The 20311-nt window shown below is 36.5% G+C and overlaps 1 protein-coding gene across 3 annotated transcripts in view; it reads right to left on the bottom strand.

Annotated features, from left to right (window-relative positions):
* Positions 1–20311, bottom strand: part of KLHDC10 (kelch domain containing 10) — a 62825-nt gene that overhangs the window by 36833 nt on the left and 5681 nt on the right. The window contains exon 2 of one of the 3 annotated variants that reach the window (XM_021002342.2): positions 6228–6314. The exons of the other annotated variants lie outside the window; for them this stretch is intronic. Within the exon in view, the coding sequence (XP_020858001.1) occupies positions 6228–6314 (87 nt within the window). The remainder of the gene's footprint in view (positions 1–6227; positions 6315–20311) is intronic. 3 annotated transcript variants of the gene reach the window in all.

The following is a 20311-nucleotide window of genomic DNA, read 5'->3' on the forward strand; positions in this document are numbered from 1 at the left end:
TTAATTATATTCAATAGAATAAATATATATTAAAGGTCTTTTATGTACAAAGAGCCCTGCTTTGCAACTAGAAGATCTGAGTTCAAACACCAGTTTTGCCACTTAATAGTATGACCCTGAAAAAGTCTCTAAGGCTTTTTGGCCTCAGTTCTCATTTCTAAAATAAGGTTAAAATAATGATCTCTAAGGCTGTTTTCAAAGCCTTGTCCTAGATGCTCAAAGTAAACAAACAAACAAAAAAAGAAATTGTCATACAATCTGCTCTCAGAAAGCTTACATTATACTCCTGGGATGCAACAAATACATAAGTCTGTGTGTATATACAACAAACATACTACACACTACACACTCACACTCACTTGCTCTCTCTCAGAGTAATATACAGAACACTTACAACCAGGAGACTCATGAAGACTTCGTGGAATAGGTGGCAACTGAATTGCACCTTGAATAAAGATAATGTTTCTGAGAGGAGAGATGACAAATCAAAGTATACTATGGTACTGGAATGTTCAAGCTTGTGCCCAAAGAAGATTATTTTGGGAACTATGTAAAGGATAGGTTAGAGAAAGCACAGACTGGAGGCTGGAAGATCAATTAGAAGTCTCTAATACAACAATAATAGTGGCAAAAAGATGATGGTCTAAATTAGCATTTTTTCCAGACTTTTTTTTATTCTGAACTTAAATGAACACACAAAGAGGATTTCTATATACACAGCAGAACACAAAAAGATTCTCTTTGAAATCATGTATCTCCATTTCATACTACTTGCTATTTTTAAAAAGTATTTAATAAATTCCACATGTTATTTTCTGAACTGTTCTGTGATTCCTCTTGAATTTTCGTCTGTGCCTTTAAAAAATGCTTTTTGATTGGCACCACAATTGCTAGCTACTTTTTTTTCCCACTTGAATTAGCATTTTAACAAAAGCATGGAGAGGTAGATGCATGTGAGAGATATTATTGAGACAAAATCACTGGGGGCAGCTAAGTGGCTCAGTGGATACAGCTCCAGCCTTAGAGTCAAGAGGACCTGAGTTCAAGTCTGGCCTCAGACACTTGACACTTACTAGCTGTGGGACCCTGGGCAAGTCACTTAACCCTGATTGCCTCACCAAAAAGCAAAAAAAAATTTTTTTTAAAGAGAGAGACAAAGCCATTAATATTTGGATGTGGGGTAACTGATATAGAACAGACATAGGGGAAAAGGGAGAGCAAATAAGGTTATGAACTTAAGTTCATGGTAGGATAGTGAAACCCCTTAATAGATACAGGGCAGTCTGGAGGAGGAAAAGTTTAAGAATCAGTTCTGTTTCACACATGATGAATCTGAATTACTAGCAAGACAGCTAGCTAATGGCATTGAGCAAGAAACTGGATGAGTTAAGGAGACAGATTTGGCCTAACTGTATAGACTTGGGAGTGATATACACACACATGAACCCCAAGGGAACTGATGAGATCAACAAGGAAGAGAATATAAAGTGAAAAGAAAAGCAGGCCCAAGTCAAAGTCCTGGGAGACACACATACTTAGAGGGCAGGACATGGATGATTCAGCAAAACAGACCAAAGAGGAAGTCAGAACCAGCAAGAGTAGTCACTAAAACCAAGTCAGCAAAGAAACAAAGTATTTTGGAGAAATGAGTGATCTACAATATCAAAAGCTGCAAAAGGTTTGAGAAAGATGAAAAACAAAGAAAGGCCATAAGATTTGGCAGCTAAGGGATCACCAGTTACTTCTGAGGCAGCAGTTTCCAGGAGAGGCAAATAGCTGGGAACCAGATTGAAAGGGGTTGAATAACAAATGGAGAATAAGGAAGTAAAAGCCAAAAGTATAGCTCTTCAGAGAAATCTGGCGGTGAAAAGGAAAAAAGATATGGTGGAATACCTTTCAGGGTTGGCAGGATCAGATGAAAGTTTTTAAGAATGAGGGAGACGAGCATGTTTAGAGTCAACAGGGAAAGAGCCAACAAGAAAAGAATGAAAAGGATACAAATACACCAAAATATATATAGCAGTATATTTTTTGTCATAGAAAAGAACTGGAAACAAAGTTAAGTAGTTCCCACTGATTGAGCAATGCCTGTACAAATTGTGGTACATGAATATAATAGTATAGATTTAAGTGAACTAATGTAAAGAGATTATGTTACAAAATTACGTGTAACAAGCAAAGCTCCAAAATAAGAAGACATCTCCTCCCACACAACTTTACAGAGGTAGCAAGTCCACAGTTGGAGACTATCACATATATTTTCACATTTTTTTGATATATTGAGCAAGGTTTTGCTGATTTTTTTTCTCTTCCTATTTTTCTTCTTCCATTATATGAGATGGCTCTGAGCAGGGAGGAATACTGGAAGAAATTTCAGTGATAAGAAAACAAAAGCTATCAATTAAATTCTTTTTTAAAAGAAGAAAGATGAGACAAGCTCCTAAAGGAGAGAAGGGAATATTATCAAGGGTACAAACAGAAGGGGTTAGCCTTGAAAGAAAAAGGGGCACCCTCTTCCCTCAGTGATTAGAACAAAGGAAAAGAGGAGAAAGGAAGATACAGAAAGGTGTATAGAGGAGATGAAAGCACTCACAATGAACAGATAATATTCTCAATAAAACAGGGGGCAAGGTGTACCTACTGAGATACCGGGTTGGTGTTTTTATTGGGAGCTTACAGAGGAAAAGTTTGGGACAGCTGCTGAGAGAGGCAAGGTAAGGGTTAATAAGCATGGTAAGTTAATATTGCCTTTTGGTTCAGGGCCTACCTAATGCTAAATAATATTACTATGTAGTAGATGTAGAATGCACAATTGCATGAAAGAGGAAACAGAAGCATGTGAAGGGGATGGTGAGGAAAAAGCTGAAGAACTGGAAGAAGGAAAAGAATCAAGGGAGGAAGACAGTGCACAACCGAGCTGGTTTCTGTCAAGAGCACCGCCATTCCTCCAGTCACTCAGGTTCCATACCAAGGAATTACCCTGGATTTCTCATACTCACTTCCCCAAACTCAGTCTTGTCTATACCACCTATAAAAACTTTTACATCCATCCTTTTCCTTCTACTCACACCACAAACACCCTAATCCAGATCCTCATCATCTCTCACCTGGCCTACTTTAACAGCCTCCTAATAAATGCTTTTTCCTTCATTCATTGGTTACCCAGGGAAGTTCTCTCTTCTCCAATGTATCCTCCACATAGCTGGCAAATTGATTTTCCTAAAACACAGATACAGTCATGTCACTCTCTTGCTTAAAAAAAAAAATCCAGCAAGTCTATGCTGTCTTTAAGTATAAACGGAAGAGGATTTCCTATTTTTAACACCCTTCACATTCCAGCTCTACTTTATCTTTCCAGACTGATTACACACTACTCCCTAACTTTTGCCAATTCACTCCAGACAATAAATGACCTGCTTTCAGAGTACATGACAATCCAAACCCTGCCGTGGTGCCTTTAAACACATTAGTCCTCATTCCTGGAATGCCCTCTCTCATCCCCACCTCTTGGAAGCCCTAACTCCCCCCAAGATTCCATTTACATGTAACTTTTTTCAATGGATATGCCCTAATTTCCTCAGTTACTACCCTTCAATCACTGTGTACTTTATCTATCTATCCTATATTTACTCACTTGTAAATAAGATATCTTACTGTTTCACTTCTGGCTTTCTATCCTTAGCACCTGGTACTAGTAGATGCTTAATAAATGCTTGTTAATTTTTAAGTTAAATCTGTGAAGGGAAAAAAGTAGCCAGAGAAGAAGTGATAGACAAAGAAGAGAACAGGAAGGGAGAAAGATCGGCAGTAGTAGTGAAGACAAAGGCTGAGGAGCAAGGCAAAGGGAATGATGCAACAGGATGTTAAAAAATGTCATGGACCTAATAAAGTTTGGGGTAATGGTGAGATTTAAGGTATGACTGCCCCCTATAAGACAAGGTAGAGTAAAGTTGCAGAACAAAGGAGTTGAAAAGATTTATGAACTGGGCAGCTAAATGGGGCAGTGGTTAGATCGAAGGCCAGAAGTTAGAAGAAATTCTCTTCCCGAGTTCAAATCCAGCCTCAGACACTTAACTAGCTTCCTGGGCAAATCACTTACTTAACTGTTTGCATCAGTTTCCTCATCTATAAAATGAGCTGGAAAAGGAAAAGGCAAACCACTCCAGTATCTTTGTCAAGAAAACTCCAAAGGACTCACTCACGAAGAGTGGGACACAATTGAAAAATTACTGAAGAACAAAAACATGAAATGTGAGGCCATGTTGTTCGAGTGGAAGGAAAGGAGAGTAGGCATTTTCTAACTCTGAACACAAGAAGCCTGGAGAAGTGGGGAGTTTGGACCAGGTGTCTTTGTCAGCAAAGGCACTGAACTCAAATAACATACAATACTAACTTCATTCTCTTATAGGAAAGGCAGGTAGAGAAACAGGAGAATTTCTACAGAGGTTAATGGCAGTCCATAGGACTGAGTGACAAAAGTCTCCTCTTATGCTGGGCTATATGCATAGAAGGTCACTTTTTCTGGTCTACTTTCTGCTTATGCACATCCTAGATGATATTTTTTATGGCACTTTCTGCACACAAGTCACTGTTGGAAATATGCTGTAGCTACTTCATACCATACTTGGGTCATTTGCAGTTTGATTTTGCAGATGGTACTGTTTCATATTCACAGTTATTTGGGATTACCTTAAGGTTCTTTCAGAAGAATCTAATATTTTCCTCAATGACTTGGGATTATCATAATGAACATCAGTGAAAATGCTGTACCATGTTCCATTACTGACTACTGAAATATTCAGAGGTATGGTTACATACTACTGTCTAGGGTTTCTTTCTTCTAAGTTCTTGGGGCCTGTTTTTTAAAGTTTTTCTGGTCCCTACTCACTATCAGGCCATCAAGTACTATGATAACTATGCTTGCCTCTAGTCACATAGAATCATAGGATCTAATAGTTCAAAGAGACTTCACTTGATACACAGATAACCTAGTCCAACTTCATCACTTTATGAAAGAGGAAACAGACGCCTAAAGAGATGACATGCTTTGACCACTCTTCCAGTAAGCAGCAGAACTGGAATTCAAACCCAGGTCTTCTGACTCAAAATTCAGCTCTCTTTCTACTATACAATATATTACCCAATCCCTTCTACCTTAGGGTTTCAAATATACTGGAAGCTGAGGAATGTAATAACCAAGCTAGTTAGAATTCTGCATAAAAGAATAAAGAGATTCAGTTTAAGAGTCAGAAGGGTTTTGATGTTTAAAAGCCAAAATAAAAAACTCCATAACAACTATTTTGGTAAATGAGGTTAGCCTTATGATGCAAAGACATTTTTTATATGAGTAACAGTTGTTTTTATATGAGCAACAGTTTTTATTTCTTTATAGTAAAATTAGCAAAGTAAAAAAAAAAAAGTAACAATTACTTACATACCAAAACAGAGAATCTAGGAGGCACAGTAAACAGCGAGCACTGGACCTGAATTAAATTTGGCCTTAGACATGACTTACTACTAGCTATGTGGCCCAGGGCAAACCACTTAAACCTCTATCTGCCTCATTTTCCTCATCTATAAAAAGAGAGCCAACCTCCCAGGATTACTGTGAAGATAAAATGAGAGAATATGTTTAAAGTACACTTATTATTATTACAAAAAGAAACAACTCCCATGACAATTTCATAAAATCTTTTTTAGGTTCAGGGGAAAAAATTTTAACTCTTAAGATTTCTAATATGATTCAATGGAGGAAAAAACACCCACCATACTAGTGACAATTGCATGTCCATCTACATTTGTTCCTCTTCTAGAAAGGAAGGAAAGAAGGAAGGAAAGGAGGGAGGGAAAGAGACAAACAATACACAAAAAACCTATCTTATCTGCTTTCCTATGACCATAATTTATCTTCTTCCAATGCATTTTTGATCAGCTCAAAAAAGTAAAAAAGCTACTAAGTGAACATGAGTTTCTCTTACCCTCTAAAACATATTAGATCATTCTACCCACCCGTACCAAAAATTCTTTTAATTATTATTTTCTAAAAATGAGAAAATGTGAAACGCTGTTTCGTAAACTAAAAAGTCAAGTTCTAGACTTCCCCCCCTCCACTTATTTTGGTTTTTAATATACCAGCAAGAAGCAGCAATCAGTTTGCATTTATAAAATTCAAGAACGATTCCCTTCAACCCACATGAAGTATAGATCTCTTGCTAATTATCACCCACCTCTCAAAAACCTTTTAGGGATCCTTAGGATGGGACAGGACTGAGTGAAGCATCTCCTAACAGCGTCCCATCGTATTTTCTTCTTACCTGTTACCACAATTATCAGCAATGAGTCACACATTCAACAAATGATAAGTAAATACAATCATTATAGTTTATAAAAACAGAAAAGACAGGAAAACAAAAATGCTTTGATACTGGAGGACATGGCAAACAATTAACACTGCACAAGTGAAAAGAAACTAACCCTTAATCAGAAATTAGCATTTTCAACAATTTACCCAATTGTGAACTAGTGACTACATTTTTATTTTTTCCAGTCCTATTTACCTGAACTTCTGCATGCTTGAGAATGACAGGTTGCCACCTTGTGGCAAAATTCACCAAGTGTTTATGGCATAGACTAAATACCACTTAAGCAAAAAACAGTTAAAAAAAAAACTAGAAATACAGTCCTGCTCAAAAAAAAGTATAATTTAGATTCCTACTCTCTACTACGCTTTATTCTTTGTTGCTTAAATGGGTATAAGGATTAAGCAATAAGAATCTCAAAAATAAAAAATAAACTGATTTGTATAATCCATATTTTAGGATATAAGTCAAATCAAACATTCATTATAAATCTTTATATTTTCATAGTGGAAAAAGTAAACATATCACTCTTTAAAAGAAAAAATTGGTTTTACATACAAAATTAACAGAATCATGCTTCTTTTTTTTTTAAACACATGGCAGTGCTACAATACCTATAACTACCTTCTATTTCTTAATGGGGGTCAATTTTTCTCTTCCTAAAGTTCAAGACTATGCCCACAGGTTTTTTAAAATCTTACCATATTTCAATTTCTTAAGAATATACTAGCTCTGTTTTCAGCCTGATGAAACTACATTCAGAAATTCACCTATGGTTGTTGTTGGCTTAAGCACATATATACACAGAAACTTCATGAAAGAATATGACCTATACAGGTATACTACAAAATATTTTAAGACAGACAGAAACCCCTTAGATTAGAGTTTTGGCCTTGGAGTCAGGAGGACCTGAGTTCAAATTCGACCTCAAATACTTGAAACTTAGTAGCTGTGCGACCCTGGGCAAGTCACTTAACACAGATTGGCTCACCAAAAAAAAAAAAGATATAAGTAGGAGATAGAAGAACCAGAGTATCCATTTAAGGAAGTTGTCTGTTGTAGTTTGTTTGGTTTTTTTTTTAAAGCAATGGCATACCTTACAAATCAATAAAGTACACATTAAGAACTTACTACATTCTTTCATTTATGTTTTAGGGTCCATCAAATGTTGGGTTACTAAGTTCTACTGTTCCTGATACTCCTTGTCTATTTTGCTCCATTAACCCAATTCTCTATTTTTCAACCAATACCAAATGGCTTTGATTACTGCTGCTTTATAATACAGTTTGTGATCTGGAAATGCCATTTTCTCTTCATTCTTACCTTTGTCATTTTCTTCCTACCACTGTCATATTTTGCTCAAAATTAACTTTATTAAAACCAATAAATTATCTCATTAATAGTCTGATTATTAAAGCATTAAAACTATAAATTAACTTTAGTACTGCTGTCATTTTATATTAGCACAGCATAGCCATGAGCTCTGAATATTTCTCTAGTTCTTTAAGGAGCTCTTTGTAATTGAATCTATACAAATATTGTGTGTGCTACTTGGTAGACAGATCCCCAAATATTTTGGTTATTTTGTAGTTATTTACCAATCAACATCTTTTTTTTTTGGTTGGTGAGGCAATTGGAGTTAAGTGACTCGCCAAGGGTCACACAGCTAGTGAGTATTGTTTCTGATGCCACATTTGAACTCAGGTCCTCCTGACTCCAGGGCCGGTGCTCTATCCACTGAGCCACCTAGCTGCCCCTATCAATAAGCATCTTTATTGATTCCCTAGGATAGCCAATGTCATCATGTCATCAGCAAACAGGGATAATTTTATCTCCTCTTTACTTATCTTTACACTTAGTTTCTTTCTCCTATCTTATTGTTATTGCTAGAATTTCTAGAACTATATCAAATAATAGTGAGAAAAGTGGAGAATCTTGTTTTACTCCTATATATAATCAGAAAAGCTTATAATATATCCCTATTAGATATGACGCTTGTTTTGGAGTTTAGATTGATCCTTTTTGTAATTTTTTTTAATCCTTCTATGCCTATACGTCTAAGGCTTCTAAAAAATAGCATTTAAGAGTGCTGAACTTTGTGAAAGGCTTTTCTGTTTATCTATTGAAATAATCATATGGTTTAGGATATCTTTGTTTTTAATTATTATGTTGATTGTTTTTCTAACATTGAATCATCTTTGAATCCCTGTTGTTAAGTCCAACTTTGTCATAACGAATGATTTCTTACAGTTTGATAAGATTTCAGTTTCTTTTCTTCATCTTGCCCTGGTTTTGGTATTAAGAAAACCTGTATCTCATAAATGGAACAGTGTAGAGTGCTTCCCCATTTTTTTTATAACAATTGATGTTAAATGTTCTCTTAATATTTAATAAAATTCTTCTGTGATTCCATTTTTATGTTACTATGATTTGTGATGCAATTGATTTTTCATTTATGAATTTAGATGCTTTGACATTTGGAGCATTTAAGTTTAACAATGATATTGGTTTCTTCTCTACAGTTCCTATCAGAATAATGCAATTGCCTTGTTTATATCTGTGAGATTCTGTTTTTACTTTGTCTAAAGCAAGGCTGCAATTCCAGCTTTTTTGGATTCAGCTGATACATGATAAATTTTGTTATAGTTATCCATGTATGTCTTTGCTTTTGAGATAGGTTTTTCTAAGTCACAAATTGCAGGATTTTGGTTTTTTATTCAATCTATCATTCTCTTTCATGTTACTGGATTGTTTACTCCAATAACATTTATAAAGTTATGAGTCAGGTGTTTTCCCCCTCTATTTGTCTCTAACATCACTTTTTTTCTGATTTAGAATTTCTTGGTTCCTTATTATCTATGCAGGACTTTGTTTCTTCAAATATTTTTCCTTACTCTACTTTAAGGCAATCATATTCCTATACGTTCTCTTCCCTCCAACTCTCTTTTCTTTCCCTCTTCACATTTGTCAATTATGTTGAAATAAAGTTAACAAGATTAAAAAAAAAAAGGTTTGTAGAGCCCAGATTAAGAACCCCTGGTTTAGACCAACATCTTAAACCATATTCCACGATAAATTCAAAATGGATATATGACCTGAATATTAAAGACCAAACCATTAAAAATATCAGAAAAATAACAGATCATATTCCTTTCACAGCTATGAGTAGGAAATGTATTCTTGACCAAACAAGGGATAGAAGTTGTTTCAAAAGATAAAACAGAAAATTTTGATAACATGAAATTGAAAACCTTCCATACAAATAAAATTAATGCATCTAAGAGCAGAAAGGAAGTAGTCAAATGTGAGAAAAAACATATCAAATTTCTCAGATGAGTTTTGGTATCCAAGATATAGACAGTTAAGGGGCAGCTACATGGTGCAGTGGACAGAACACCAGCCTGGATTCAGGAGGACCTGAGTTCAAATCTGGCCTCACACACATAACACTTACTAGCTGTGTGACCCTGGGCAAGTCACTTAATCCCACTGCCTAGCTAAAATAAACAAACACAATTTTAAAAATAGGCAATTAAAAGATACTAGACCAAAAGTGTTCCCTTAATAATTAGGTGGTCAATGGATATAAAGAAACAGTTCTCAAAAGAAAAGTGCAAATCAGAACAACCCTGAGTTTTCACCTCATACCCAGGAAATTAACAAAAATAATAAAAAGATGAGAATGGTGGATGTTGGAGGGGTTGAAGGAACATAGGCAAAATAGTGCATTGTTGGTATAGCACTGTCGGTATAATCATCATGGAAAGCAATATGTAATTATTCAAATAAAATGACTAAAATGTCCAGGCCCTTTGACCCCGAGATTCTATTACTATGTATATACCCCAAGGAGGTCAGATACGGTCATATAAGAAAGTCTCTATTTACACAAAAAATATCTATAGCAACACTTTTTGTGGTTTAAAAAAAAATACCTGGAAACAAATTGGTACCCATCAACTAGTAAACAGCCATACAAATTGTGATATGAACATGTAATAGACTATTACTGGGCTGTAAAAAATGATGAATGATGAATGCAAAGAAACAATTAAAGATTTAGACGAACTGATACAGAGTGAAGTAAGCACAGACAAGAAAACAATCTACACAATGAACACAACCATGTAAAAGAACAGATCTAAAAAAACTGAAAATGAATGTTGTAAGATTACAAAGAACAAGTATAGTGCAAACAAAGACATATGAGAAAACACTTCTCCCTCCCACTTCTGAAGTGGGAGATTCCTGGTGTGAAACACTGCATATTTTTTCAGATTTGTTAAATGCATCAATCAGTTTTGCTGATTCTTTAAAAATATTCTGTTATAAGGGATACCTCTCTGGGAGGGGGGAGGATACAGAGTAAAATTTAGGCAATGTAAAAACAAAAGACATCAGCAGAAATTTTTTTTTAATGCAGCATCTATCAAGACTATCAAGACTATGAACCATCTATCAAGGAACACACAATTTATATAAATACACTTACAAAATAACTTTTACTGAAACAAAGGACCTAAGTAAATGGGAGAAGACGTCTCATCAGAATCTATGACAGTACTGTGCCAGTGAGTAAAAATTACAATATTTCCCCAATTACTCGGTTTATTTAGAGCTATATCAATAAAATTATCAAAGGATTGGCTTATGGAATTAAAAAAAAATTCATTTGGAGAAATTAAAAAGGATATGAAGGGATTTTAAAAAGTAGGGTAAATAGGTTAGAGTACTACCTTGAGCACTACCATATGTCAGACTATGCTATAAAGCAGCAATTCTAAAACTGTATATTGGATATAAAATTAAAAAGTGCAACAGTAGAATAAACTACACAAGCAAGAACCGCTAATGTTCAAGAACACAAACTATTTAAGGAAAGGCACTCTATTCAACAAGAATTGCTGGGAAAATTAAAAAGCAGTCTGACGAAAAATAGCAGCTTACACTTTTTATTCCAATAAATTCCAAACTGATAAATGATTTAACTATGAAAATTCACCCCGTAACAAAATTAGGTAAATGAAAGATGCTTTTCACAATTGCAAATATGGGGGGAAAGTGACAACTGAACAGGAATTAAAGACAATAAAAAGCAAAATCGACATGCTTACCTATATAAAAATTTCCAATTTTAGCCCCCAAAATCAATGCAGTGAGAACCAGAAGATGCTGCTTGAAAAGAAATTTACATTAAATACCTCTGATAAGTCTAACATCCAAAATCTTTGAGGTTACTAGGACAAAAATCTAAGATTAAAAGCCATTTCCCAAAGTGCTCAAAAATATGAATTTTTTTGAAGTGAAAAATATTTATTTCCATAAGGACAATGCTTCTTCCTATAAAAACAGTAGTACTCACACCTTACAGTTTCTAGAAAACTATTGAGAAAACTCCTCAGAAATCACTGATAAGGATATATTCTACATCTCTGCATCTGGTTCAAGGCATAGATAGCTGGTTATGGATTATTCCTTAAGTATTTGCTAATATATTCATAGAATGGCTCATGCAAATCGATATTCCATTGATCTACCAGACTTATCTGCCAATTCACCAGCAGGCTAAGAAGCATACTTTTCTCTGCAGTCTCTTTTAAAACCTTTCAGAAATGGAGAAATACACCATCTTTAGATGGTAAACTTCAAGGTTTTCCCAACAACTTCAATGGAAATATCGTGGGGTTTCAGGTACTATTCTGCAGGAAGTTTCTCTCTTAAAGCATGCTAGCCATATTCAATTAGCTAATTCAACTTGTAGTTAATGAATTCAGCAGTGCCTCTTTCTAAGTAAATATGGTCTAGAAGTGAACAGGTTCCAATGAACATAGCTCTATAGCCAAAATGTTTAAAAGATGATATATATCATACCTAGCAATAAGCAGTTCTATACCATGTGTTCTCTGTAACATTTTGTTAGTACCTGGGTCTTGCTTCCAACAACACCTACAACTAGCAAGTCTGGTACCTAAGCCAATTTAGTTGAGTAGCAGTGGGGAAAATGGGGGGAAAAGGGATACTTGTGATCTAAAGTTCTGTCCTATGGGATGATCCTATTGTCAGAAGGAGGCAGAACAGGTCAAGCTGGGGAGTGGCCATCTGGGAATGCACAAAGACCTCAAAATCCCACCTCAGCTAGTGGCTTTTGTGTGTCTACCACACCTTAAGATGGGTCCAGAGGGAAGCAGAAATTCCACCCAAGCTGAATATAGCTGAACTGGGAGAAAGGCAGACCCTCCTCCAGAAAGGCTGGTCCCATACCCACCTTTCAAAGTCTACAACTCCACTTCAACACCAGCAAACAGCAGGTAAGAGACATGCAGGAAGTCACAGGCAGCATTAAGATGAAGGTACAAACTATGAGGGAAAAAGCTTGCTTCCCACATGTCTGCTACCCCATACATCCTGAGGCAAATCACTGAATACCACATACATCCTTTAATCCAGCTTCCAATTAGGGAGACAATCAGAAAGAAAAAGCAGAAAAAGAAATCCGATTCAAAATAACTATAAATTGTATCAATATCAGGGAGTCAATATGCCAAGAAACTCAAGACTTTTACAATCATAAGACACTCAATAAGAAAATAATTAAGCAACTGGAGGGACAGTCATTGCTTATGATCAAACCACACCAATCATAATAAAAATGATCACATTAACTCACAGATTCAGTGTTACACCAATCAAATCAATGAGATATTACTTGAGCCAGACAAAACAGTAACCAAATTCATTTGAAGGAACTAATGGCCTAGAATCTCAAAGGAAATAATAAAACTAGTAGGAATGAAGGAGAAAGTGCTTCCAGATCTCTCATTATAATATAAAATAATACTTATCAAACTATTTGATAATTTTTTAAACTATAAAAGTAGACCAGTGAAGCAAACTTAATATGCAAGAATCAGAAACAATTTAAGCCCAATGTTCAATAAATATAAACTACTTGAGAAAGAATTCCCTACTTGACAAGAACTACTGGGAAACTAGAAAACAATTTCACTGAAATTATATTCAAACTAACTTTTTACACTATGTACCACAATAAGCTGAAGATGGCTATGCAATCAGAATATAAAGGGTCACACCATTAAAAAAAAAAATTAAAGGAGGGTGAGATCTTACACCTTTTACAACTAGTACTACTAGAAGAATTCTTGATCAAATGAGGGATACAGATGAAATGAGCAATTTCTATTACATCTGCAAAAATAAACACAACAGAGCTAGTATAAGAAGAAAATTAATAACTGGAAAAAATCTTTGCATCAAATATTTGTTTTGCTTTTTTTTTTTAGGCAGTTGGGGTTAAGTGACTTGCCCAGGGTGACATAGCTAGTAAGTGTCAACTGTTTGGTCTGAGGCCGGATTTGAACTCAGGTCCTCCTGACTTCAGGGCCTGTGCTCTATCCACTGCGCCACCTAGCTGCCCCTGCATCAAATATTTCTGGAAAGAGCTTGATAGTTAAGATATATAGAGAATTAGCAAAAATATATAATACCAAGAACCATCTCCCAATGGATAAGCAGTGAAAGGATATGAATCATTCTCACAAACTGCTAACTATTAACAACCATATGAAAGATGGCTCCAAACAATAACAATTTTTTTATAATTAAAATTAAAACAGCTGTGCTTTCACTTCACACCCAACAAACTGGCAAAAATGATGAAAAATGCAAAAAGTCACAGTTGGAGGGGCTGCAACAAAACAGGAATATTGGTATATTGTTGGTAGAGATACAAATTGGTCCAACAGTTCTAAAAAACAATTTGGAAGTATGAAAAAAAGTGACTAAAGTCTTTTCAACTAGAGATTCCACGGCTAGGCATATACCCCAAAGTCAAAGACAAAAATAAAAGTTCCACAGAAGCCAAAATATTCACAGCAGCACTGTTTTGTGGTAGCAAAGACCTGGAGACAAAGTATATGCTATTGACTGGAGAATGACTAAGATGGGGTACATGAAAGTAATGGAATGTCTGTCATTACAGAAATACTAAAGATGAAGAATTCAGAGGAATGTAGGAAGATGCATGAATTGATGCCAAGTAAGCATAAATGGAAAAAAATAAACCTAAACAATAACTATGACAATGTAAACAAAAAGAAAAAGGAAATAAACTGATTGTATAACTGGAATCATGACTAAACACAGCCCAATGAAAGAAATGTAAAAACCCATTTCTTTCCTGTCCTTGACAGCATGGAAGAAATCTAAATGCGGACTGTTGCACAGCCTGTCAAATGTGATTAAGGTGTTTAGTTTTGTTAAAATGGCTTTCAAAAAAATCTTTGCTACAAATGAAGGCTCATTGAGGAGGATACATTCAGAAAGAAATAATAGGGGCAGCTAGGTGATGCAGTGGATGGAGCTCTGGTCTTGGAGTCAGGAGGACCTGAGTTCAAATCCAGCCTGAGATACTTGACACTTACTAGCCATGAGACCCTAGGCAAGTCACTTAACCCTGACTGCCTCACCAAAAAAAGAAATATGAAAACAAAAGGCATCAATAACACCAAAAAAAAAAGCATTGATACAGTTTGTTTTAACAACAGACTGGTCTCAAAAAATTTCCAAGTTGGAGCGGTAAGACTAGAAGTATAGCAACAACTCAAGGGTGCAACCACACTGCTGATTGGCATGGAAGCTCTGACCTGCTGTGGTTAGCTCTTCCTTAGGCAGCCTGGTGGTCCCTTGCTCCAGCGGGCTTACCATGCTGGTACCAGTGTAGTAGAGTGGGACACTAAGGGAGAGTAAGAAGGAAGGATTGTGCCAGGTAGAACAAACCACCACTAGCCTGTCCACCATCTCCACGCAGACCCCCATGGAGACAGCCCAGGAGCCTCAGAAATACGATTCCCAAACCACCACACCCGCTTCAAGTCAGCCCCCCACAGTCATAATTGAGGGGGGAGATCATTGATGGAAAGGGGCCCACCTTCTTCATCGTTACTAGCAACAACTGCAGACAAACAAGCCTATGAGCACAAGGGTCCTAGAAGGGGCAGCTCCAAACAGCCTGCTTTTCTCCACCTCAAGCAGCACGAGCAGCCTTCATCTCCAGAAGCAAATCTTGTGGAGAAGGAACCTACCATCCCCAACTACTGTCAACCAAACTGTCAACCACAGGGCAGGCTGAAGTAATGGAAGGCAGAGACAGAAGACAGCATGTGCCAACCAAGTTGAACCATCACCACCATTTTGAACACTATCTCCCTTCATACTCTGATGAAGACAGATCAGGACCCTGAACCCAAGAGTCTTGGGAATGGCAAGGCTTCTAGCCCAGAACCTTCAGTCATCATCCTAGGAAGCGACTCCTATAGAGATGCAGCCCAGCAACCATTCCTGCAGGTATTATTGCTACAGAAGACCCAGAGAAAAAAATTCTTATCACTAGGGTCTTAGGCATTGTCAAATGGTTCAACATCAGAATCACATGATTTTTATCAGTCCAAATGACAAAGACAAGGGTGTTTTGCCAATGAATCCTAAGGACTGTGGGACCTTTCCACATAACTTGCAACTGAAACATTCCATGTGCTATTGTTTACCCCATTTGACTGAGTTCCTAAAAGTAGGAACTATCTTACTTTTCTATTTCTATCCCCATCATTTAGTTGTGCTTTGCACAAAGAAAGGAGCTTAATAAATGCTTCATTCATCCACAAGAGACAACACACATAAGAGGTTTCAGTTGTAAGTCAGGAAAAAACAATTAGGGAACAAGGAAAGTTCAATGTCACTATAGCACAGTTCCTTACACATAGTACAAAGTTATTTTTTAAAATAAGTTTTATTGATACCTTTTGCTTTTACATCAGTCATTTCTGATACACCTTATTACCACCACAACCAATGAGTCCTCTACTGTAACAAAAAAAAGTTAAGCTAAACCTACATATATGTCCAATAGCACATGAATCATCATATGCTTATAGTCCCTGCCCCACTTCTATAAGTAAATATCTGTTGAATTGAAACACTGAAAGTCAAAGGATGATTTTCCCAACGGTTAAGTAGTCAAAGGATATGAATGAACAGTTCTCAAAAAAAAAAATTGACAAAGTTAACAAAAGATGGGAATAATCCATGTTGGAGAAGATGGAGAATGGCATACTACCCCCCGAGAATTCCCTTTCAAAGGGAACAAACCAATATGTACAAAAATATTTATAGCAGTTCTTCTTGTAGCAGCCAAGAATTAGAAACTAAGGAGGTGCCTGTCAATCACTGAATAACACATCACATTAATTTTTTGGTTGCCCTATCCCTCCTAGGCTAAAAGTACAGCAGCAACTCAAAGGCTCCTCCTCACTGCTGATTAGCATGAAAACTTTGACATAATCCAGTTTCCCTTCTTCAAACACACTAGAGGCCCCCTGCTCCCAGAGGCTCAACATATTGATTCCAGACTTAATTTGGATACCCAAACAGTTTTAGCTCTACTGAAGCTCGGCCCTACAGCAAACTCAAGCAATCCACCAGCTTCAGCACCCCCAGTAGCTGGGATTACAGGAGTACATCACCAAACCTAGGATGATATATGAATATTATTGTACTGTAAGAAATTACATTAGTGTCAGTTTCATAGAAACCCTAAGATTTGTATAAACTGATGTGAAGTGAACAGAACCCAGAGAATAATTTATACAATAACAACATATAAAGACAAACGATTTTGAAAGATTTAAGAACTCTGATCAATGCAATGACCAAACAATTCCAAAAGACTGGGGATAAATTCACCTATTGAAAGAGGTGATGAACTCAAGGTGCAGAATGAAACATATTTTGGGACACTGTCAAAATGGGAATTTGTTTTGCTTGACTATGTTTACTTAGGATTATTTTCTTTTTTTCTTGCAGGGGGAAGGGTCCTAAGAATAGCCAGGCAATTGAGAAAAAAAGTCTAGACTGAGACTAATTCCCTAGCTAGGGATTTTTAGCTTTTTTCACTCCTCAAACACAAATCTGTGACTCTCTACAAGCTTTGTTTTGGATTCAAGTGACCCTTACCTTGCTCCAGTGCTTTGCATAATGGACTTTAGCAAAGAGAGGGTGAGGGATTGCTATTAATTGGTACTGTTGATATAGTAGAAAATTCCTGGTTTAAATTTTTCTTCAAAAACCCAGCAATATTATTGTACTTGCTTCATCTGTCAGGCACACAATGCTGAGAAACAAGTCAGAGACAGTTAAGTGACACAGCAGACAGAATGTTTGACTTGGGAGTCAGGAAGACCTAAATTCAAATACTGACACAGTAGTTTCTTCATCCGTGAAATACAGATAATTGTGGCATCTATTTCATAGGTGTAAGTAACTTGAAGCAATATCGAAATCCCTCCTCTCACGCAGGTTAAGCTAGCTTTTCCTTAAAAGTTATTAGACCTTCCAAAGAATATGAACAGGCATTTTTCAGATGAAGAAATTAAACCTATCTATAGTCATATGAAAAAATGCTCTAAATCACTATTGATTAGAGAAACACAAATCAAAACAACTCTGAGGTACCACATCACGCCTATCAGATTGGTTAACATGACAAAACAGGAAAATGATAAATGTTGGAAAATTGGAACATTAATGCATTGTTGGTGGAGTTGTAAAGTGATCCAACCATTTTGGAGAGCAATTTGGAACTATGACCAAAGGGCTATAAAAATGTTCACACCCTTTAACCCAACAATAGCACTTCTAGGGCTGTACCCCAAATAGATCATAAAAATGGGAAAAGGACCCACATGTACAAAAATATTTATAGCAGCTCTTTCTGTGGAATTGGAAAGAACCGGACAGTAAGGGGATGCCCATCAATTGGGGAATGGCTGAACAAGTTGTGGTATATGAATGTAGTGGAATACTACTGTGCTATAAGAAATGATGAGCAAGCAGACTTCAGAAAAACCTGGAAAGACTTGTATGGACTGATGCTGAGTAAATGGAGCAGAATCAGAAGAATGTTGTACACAGTAACAGCCACGCTGTGTGATGACTAACTTTGATATACTTAGCTCTTCTCAGCAATGCAAGGATCTAAGGCATCTGCAAAAGTCTCATGATAGAAAATGTTATCCACATCCAGAGAAAGAACTATGGAGCTGGAATGCAGATCAAAGCATACTATTTGCTTCTTTTTTCTCTTCTGTTTTTTTTTGTTTCCTCTTTCTTGTGGTTCCTCTTATTGGTTCAAATTCTTCCTTACAACATGACTAATGTGAAAATATGTTTAATAGGGATGTATATGTAGAGCCTATATCAGATTGCATGCAGTCTTAGAGAGGGAGGCAGGGAAGGAGGTAGAGAAAATTTGAAACACAACAGCTTATGGAAGTGATTGTTAAAAACTAAAAACAAATAAAAAATAAATACATTTTTTTAAAAGTTATTGAGACCTTCCTCAAGAAGAGCTCAGACTGAGTACAAAGCAGCCTCACAGAACAAGATGAGTAATGCATATAAGGGAGATTCACTCAGCTGAAACAATCTGAGGTGTCTTCAATGTCTATTTTCATTGAAATCCTTCTCCTGCTATGGCTAAGTAAATATCCTTTGGTTATTTGTTGAATGACCTACAAAAGTCATATTCTGTTTCATTTTTGAGCCTAAACTGTCAGAGGACTGATTGAGTCGGGCCCAACTCTAAACAACTGGCACAACCTCACAAGATTGGAAAATGAGTTCACTGAAGTAGGGTATGGGCAGGGCAGACAAAGAAAGGCAAGCATGGGTTTGGTTTTCATGCTTCTAGTGATGTTTTGGTGATGCCTCCTTACTGTAAGGCACTCCTTACTCCTACTACATAAGGAGAGTAAACTGCCTGTGGCCATTCAGCAAGAAATGTACTTTCCCTGAGTTCAAATCCGACCTCAGACACTTGATACTAGCTGTGTGACCCTAGGCAAGTCACTTAACCCTAAATGCTTCACCAAAAATAAAAAAATGTACCTTCAAGATAAGTGAAGTTTTAAATTGTGTTTTAGGTCATGCAGATTTGTTGAACCTTCAAGTCTGGTAACTTAAGTCTTCTCCAAATTCCAAATTCTACTAGATGTCTTCACAACCTATTTTAGTTTCAAAGCAGCCTAGAGAGACAGAATTTTTTGATATGGAGAAAGAACTGTTCCACTCATTAAAAAAGGACAATTTCAAAAGGCAGATTCATAAGTACTAGTCGTGCTCAGCCTTTTCTGGGCTGGAAATAGATGCCTTTGTATTTCAATTTATTATACAACTGAAAAATAGGCACCTCCCAGCTTTAAGAGACTTATATATTTGTATAAACTGGCTTTGAACAGCTCTTTGGAAGCCAGACAATGTAGCTGAATCAGCAGTCCTCAGTCCTGTATGTGGACATAGCCAGCCATTGAGGCTTATGTCCATATGCCAACAGCAAGAGAATGAAACCAAGACAGGTCTCTGGAATTTAAGAAGTGTCTCAACAATTGTGAGGAATTAGTCATTTGGGTTTTGCTCATGTTTTTGTTTTTTAATTCAAAATCTGAAAGAACACCACCTATAATTTTGTAGAAGAAATTTTGCTGTGATTCTCTGGTGGTACAAGACACTGGGGAAAGTGCAGAAAAGGACAATGCTGGGGCAGGTAAATGGCAAAGTAGATAAAGCACCGGCCCTTGAGTCAATACTTCATTTAATTAGCTGAGGACAGGCAGGAGTGATGCATTGTTTGTTTGTCTGAAGAGACCTCCAAGACCAAAAGAATACCCACTAAAACTTCTTAATGACCTCCAATGGGAGGGAACTCAATAATTCCCAAGTTAAGTTGGTTCCACTGTTAGCTCTAATAACTAGGAAAATTTTCCTTTAGGCAAACTTAAATCTGATTTTCTGCCATTTCAACCCACTGCTCTTAGTAGTGACCTTTGAAGCCAAGCACAAATCTAACACCTCTTCCACAAGGCTCTTTTCCTAAGATCGAA

This window comes from Phascolarctos cinereus, unplaced genomic scaffold (genome assembly GCF_003287225.1).
Source record: "Phascolarctos cinereus isolate Bilbo 61053 unplaced genomic scaffold, phaCin_HiC Scaffold_1;HRSCAF=81, whole genome shotgun sequence".
In the NCBI taxonomy this organism is placed as follows: Eukaryota; Metazoa; Chordata; class Mammalia; order Diprotodontia; family Phascolarctidae; genus Phascolarctos; species Phascolarctos cinereus.